Below are 5,827 nucleotides of genomic sequence, written 5' to 3'. Positions count from 1 at the left end.
AAAACTGTAAACTAAATGGACATATACATTTTTATAAGTGATGCTGGAATGGTGTTCACGATGTGTGATTTCGATTCACACTCCAGACTAACTGGTGGCGCTAATGCACTACAAAGCTGTTTACAAAACCTCAAACCACAGAAGAAGAACAGCTCGAGGCGCTAGCATGCTAGCAGCGTTAGCTAGTGCTGAGAGGACGGCGGTGTTTCGTTGGGACGTTCGTGAGGTTTCTACAGAGATGTAGCGATACGTGGTTCGGTTCCGAACAATCCTCTTTAGCTAAAGTGTCGTAAATGAGTGAATGCGTGTTGAACGTAAAGACAACGTGGCTGTGATTGTGAGACTAGCAGATGATCGGAGCTGCTGCTGTTCAGAGGACTTTGGTGTTTGTTGGAGCTGAAGATCTTCTGCAGCTGCAGGAACCATGTCTTCAGAACCTCAGGAGGATTCTGACAGAGAACAACTTTCTGCTGCTGAACGAACCATCGTCCAGAACCAGGAGGAGCTCTGTGGTCAGAGAGGACTGATGGATTCCAGCTGGAACCCGCAGCTTCAGCTCCACATTACAGGTATGTTCATCCACTTTCAGAAAAATAGATCAATGAACGTCTTTGTTTTCCTCGTCTGAGCTGCTGCTCGGCTCTAAACTGTCCGGCTGGATAGCTCCAGTCCAAATATTGTTCATCGTTGAGTTAGTGAGGGGCTGTAGGCTATTATGAGAGGGTGTCAACAACGGGATTCGTTGAGATCAGTGGTAGATACCCCCGTTCAGAGCAGCTGGGAACCGAAAGGAAGTTAGTTGGATTTTCGGCAGACATTCGCTCTGGTTATGGTTAGGGACCGTCAACAAATATGTTTTTTTTGTCGGTCAAAATCACTTTAGAACAGGGGTCTCAAACTCAATTCAGCCGGGGGCCGCTGGAGGCAGAGTCTGGTTGAGGCCGGGCCGCATCAGGATTTTCACAAGAAAAGCTCTGAGAAAACATTCCAATGTTCTCAGATATCTTTGTTTTTAACACAAAATAATGAATAAAATAAATAAATATATTAAATAATGAACCAACATTTTTTTCCACGTGTGTATGTGCACCTCAGCCATCAATTCATAAATCTATCTAATCTAAATTAAAGAAATGCTAATTAAGTAATTCTTACTCAAAAAAATGCTATTTATAGTTTCTTTTCTTTTCTTTTTTGTTTTTGTTCTTTTTCCCCTCTTTGTCCTTAGCAGTCTTACACTGCTGGGTTTTGTTATTTTTAGTTTGGGGTTGGACCTTGGTGGTCTTAGTTCCTGGGCTTTATTTGTTTTCTTTAGGTGGTTTTTGTAACAATAGGAACTATTGTTGTCTACATGTGTGTTCTGCCCGGAAGGGGCCAGAGGTAGAAATGAATGAGAGCATGCACCTGCGCAGCATTGTATGATGAGACCCGCCTGAGTTAATAAAAAGTACATCCCTGTTGGATTAAATTAAGTATCCTGTGTTGAGTTTCACGGATGAAGACCAGGATATAACAGTTTTGTTTAGGCATTCATTAGCAGGGAGCTGCTGACTCCGACGGTCGACATGGCTGGGTCAGCAGTCTTCATGACTTATTTTATGTTTGGCCGAAGAGCCACCATGGAGAGATAAAGGAGCCGCATGAGGATCTGGAGCTGCAGGTTGCAGACCCCTGGGTTAGGACAGCTTAGTCCCTAGTGAGGGTTTTTTTAATGCATTTTCTGCTGTCGACGACCTCTTCAATAACTTAGATTCGCTTTGGATGCTTTTTCTCTTTTTAGTCAATTTTTTATTGTAAATGTTCGCATTTTTCTTCAATAGCTTTTAGGTTTTTATACCTAATTGTTTCCAAATCACTCTAGAACAATAAAATTAACTAAGATCCATCGGGGTCAGCAACTTAGATTCACTTTGGATGTAATTTCTATTTTTAGTCAATTTTTTACTGTAAGTGTTCATGTTTTTCTTCGGTAGCTTTTAGGTTTTTATATGTAATTGGTCCAAATCACTCTAGAATGATAAAATTAAATAAGATCTATTTGGGTCAGCAACTTAGATTCCCTTCTGATGCTTTTTCTTTTTTTAGTCAATATTTTACTGTAAATATTCACGTAAATTTCAATTATTATATAATGTGCAATGATGAGTTTTATAAGGACAACAAAGAACAAAACAACAAATTATATCCAAAGAATGTAGACTGGTAGAAGTAGTATTAAAAATATGAAGTCTTCCTAGTCCAAAATTGGAAGTAGAAGCTGTGATATGAGTTTTTTCCTAAAATGAATGTTAAAACAGTTGATTGACTGAGGAGTTTTGAGGTTGTATGTTAGTTTATTTGTAATCAAGTGAATATGAGTATGAAATGATAAATTGGGTTCTAACCAAATTTCAAGGTACTTAAAATACGTAGTTACTTTAAGAAAAGAGTAATCTAAAATATGTCAATCAAGGTTTGTTCCTTCTGAATTCATGGAGTGTTTCTGAAGAAGCATGGAATATAGTTTAGTTTTTTTCACTATAAGTTTATTAGATTTTAGCCAGTGTTGTATAGAGTCAAAATCATGCCATAATGATATATTTATTTCTGTGACACTTGGCTTAACAGTGAATAATTGTTTCATCTGCATAAAGATGAATGCTACATTTGTAATAGCAGTTTGACAGGTCATTAATAATAATGGAAAATAATAATGGCCCAAATGAGGATCCTTGAGGGACACCTTTGTTTATTCCAGTGAAATTGCACAAGCTTCCTCTATATGAAACACACTGATGGCGATGGTGAAAATATGAACTAAATCACAAGAGAGAAGTATTAGACAAGCCAACTGCAAATAACTTGTCCAAAAGCAGGTAATGATCTACCAAATCAAAAGCTTTTGTAAGATCAAGGAACATTGTACCTGTGCACATATTATTGTCAAAGTTGGAAAAAATATATTTTTGAAACACAAAGGGAGCTTCAGGTGCTCCAAGTTTTTGCGCTCAGCACTATGCTTCCTGCCCACTGGAACAAACTCATCCTGGCAATTCCATGACTGCTGGAGGGGTGCTGGGGAGCTAGCTAAGTTACCTCTACGCACTACGTGGAACCATGTGGCTAGCTGGCTTAGCTTCCACTGTGCGGTACAGTGCGTATAACTGCTCTAGTCTGGCCTCCAAGTCCAAGCTAAGACTGCACTAAACACATCTACCACTATCCTCACTTAAATAGGCATGATCCTCCCTGAACATATGGCACGTGGAGGATGAAAGAGTGGAGAAAGCAGAAGAAGCAGAAGCCATGCTAAATGCTAAGCTATGACTAGCAATGTTTTGCTAACAATGAGCTACATAGAAGGTACTGAGGAGCTTGGACAGCAAACGGTTAACACAGTAGTTTACTTACTAGAAAGCTTAATATGCTACTTACAAGTTTTGAATACTAAACCAGATAACACTAAGCTAGATATTAGCAAGAAAATCAGGCAGTCGAATAACAGGAGCGACAGAAGCAAAGATCAAGCACTTGTTTACTCTCACCTGTAATGTATCCTTCCACTCTTTTCCTTCCTACGACAGTCTAATGTTTGAAAAATATTCCCAGGTAAATATAGGAGGTGAATTGGTCAGAAGTGAGGCAATACGGGTGGTATTTAGCGTGAATTCAGAGCAATGCCAATCTGCAGCAAGAACGGCACATTAAGGAGTTAGAGTCCAAGTCAATTCACGAGTTAAAGCTGTTAAAGTCTGAGTTGAGCTAAAGTCATCAAATAATGACTCAAATCTTTGTCACGTGACTCTAGTCCACACCTCAATTCAAGCCCAATGAGGCAATTGATTTGTGATATTGGGCTATATAAATAAAATTGAATTGAACCTCTGGTGGCTGGAATAGACTCCAGGATTTTCATGACCCTGAAAGAGATTCTGAGTATTCAGAAAATGGATGTAAGGATGGATGGATTTTTACAATTTTTAAAATAATAGGGCATGTGACTAGGGCTGGGCGATAAAACGATAATTATCGTTATTGCGATATTACTTTTTTTCGATAGTGAAACGAGTTTATTACGATAAACTTTTCTTTTTAAATGAACACGAGAGAAACCCCCGGAAGACCCGCCCTCTTGTCCAATCAGAATGAAGTATCACAGGGCTAGACCAATCACTGAATAAACTGCGCCACGCCAAGTTAGAGTGAACATTATTTACAAGCTAGGATGCAAGCTAGTATCTGCATGCGTTGCAGAAAATGAATGTTCCGTCTGAAGAGAAGTTAATAAACTCGAGCCAAGAGGGCGCAGATGAAGGTTCAAGAAGCGTCGACATTGTAGAACGGACGGGCCCGAAAAGTTCCGCCGTGTGGACGTTTTTCGGTTATCTAAAGTCGGATAAAAGTCAAAGTAACGTCTACTGTAAATTGTGCCAAAGATACGTTCCTAATAAATGTGGAAATACCACCAACCTTTTTTCTCACTTAAAGCAGCACCACCCCCTCGAGCATGCTCAACGTCCGACTTCAAAAACAACGGTAGGGTTAATTTTTAGGCTTGAATAAAAGAGGGATAACAGCAAGAAAAGGCAACAACTTGAGATTATTTTCTTCATAAAACTCGTAATTTCCAATTTTTAGTGTGTTCTTTATTGGTTTAGTTCCATTTGAACAGTTAACACAAAATAAAATAAACAAACAACCTGAAGCTGAAATATGTTAAACAACAAAGCCTGTTCTATCTGAACTCAAAATAAGCCTTTTTTTTTCTTTTTTACAAAGTTACTTTCATCGAGGAAAGCGTCTGAGGACTGGAGAAGCTCTAGTTTTCTTGCATTTCTGATAAAACTACAAAAAAAAAAGACTGAGGTTATTACTATTTTATCCTCAGATGCAGGGACACAAGAAGGTAATGAGCCTTCACTTCACATGCAGAAATAGATAAAATCACAATATTATGTCTTTTTTTTAGCAAAAATAGAATATTTCAAAATATCCTCACAGTAAATAAAAATAGCATTTTTGACAACAAACAAGAGTAATCCTAAAATCTGAAACCACAAAGATTATCTTATTAAATGAACAGCAAACCTTTTACTTTGACATTATACTTAAAGCTCTGTTTAAATGTTTGGTTTTGTTTTTTGAGTAAAATTGTGCTTTTTTACTAAAAAAAAAAAAAAAACTTTGGGTCTGTCAAAAGTAATAAAGCATCTACTATGATTAAACCTGGCAAAGCGCTATATGTGTATCCCTGCGACCAGCACCCCATCTGAGAGGGTATTTAGTACAGGGGGTAATATTGTAACCCGTCAAAGGGCAGCTTTAAAACCTGAAACGGTTAATACATGTGTCTTCCTTGCCCGCAATCTGTAGGCTTTTGTTCATTTAGCACAATCACACTGACCATAGTGCCTATTTGTTGCCTCACAGAATAGGAGGCCATTGAAGTTGATCTGTTGTCCTTTTTTTACTTGTCTTTAAAGCTATTCGAAGTTGCACAGAGTATTTAAATAAGAACATTTTTGTTTTATGCTTTATTTAATTTCTTGAAGAGCATTTTAAAGAAACTGAGGATTTTCTTGGGAGTTTTTTTTAATTTATTGCACTTTTTTTATATTGACATAATTGTGTGTCAATTTTTTGTCTATTTTCCTGTTAAACTTAAAAGTTCAAACATTTGAATTTGTTTGTAATCTTTTAAAGCTGTGTGCAATAAAGATTACTTTAAAAATTATAGTTATTTGATATCGTTTTTAATATCGTTATTGCACAATATGAAAAAAAACAATATCGTGATATGAAAAATCCAATATCGCCCAGCCCTACATGTGACTGTTGTGATTTAAAT

The 5,827-nt window shown here is 37.5% G+C and overlaps 1 protein-coding gene across 1 annotated transcript in view; it reads left to right on the top strand.

Moving 5' to 3' along the window:
* The first annotated feature begins 315 nt into the window (after positions 1-315).
* LOC112158673 (oocyte zinc finger protein XlCOF6-like) overlaps positions 316-5,827 on the top strand; it is an 8,414-nt gene continuing 2,902 nt past the window's right edge. The window contains exon 1 of the mRNA XM_024292134.2: positions 316-569. Coding sequence (XP_024147902.1) covers positions 425-569 — 145 coding nt within the window. The 5' untranslated portion in view covers positions 316-424. The remainder of the gene's footprint in view (positions 570-5,827) is intronic.

The sequence above is a fragment of the Oryzias melastigma genome, linkage group LG7 (assembly GCF_002922805.2).
Source record: "Oryzias melastigma strain HK-1 linkage group LG7, ASM292280v2, whole genome shotgun sequence".
Classification (NCBI taxonomy): domain Eukaryota; kingdom Metazoa; phylum Chordata; class Actinopteri; order Beloniformes; family Adrianichthyidae; genus Oryzias; species Oryzias melastigma.
The sequence above is the reverse complement of the archived record's forward strand: the minus strand, read 5'-3'. Positions and strand labels throughout refer to the sequence as shown.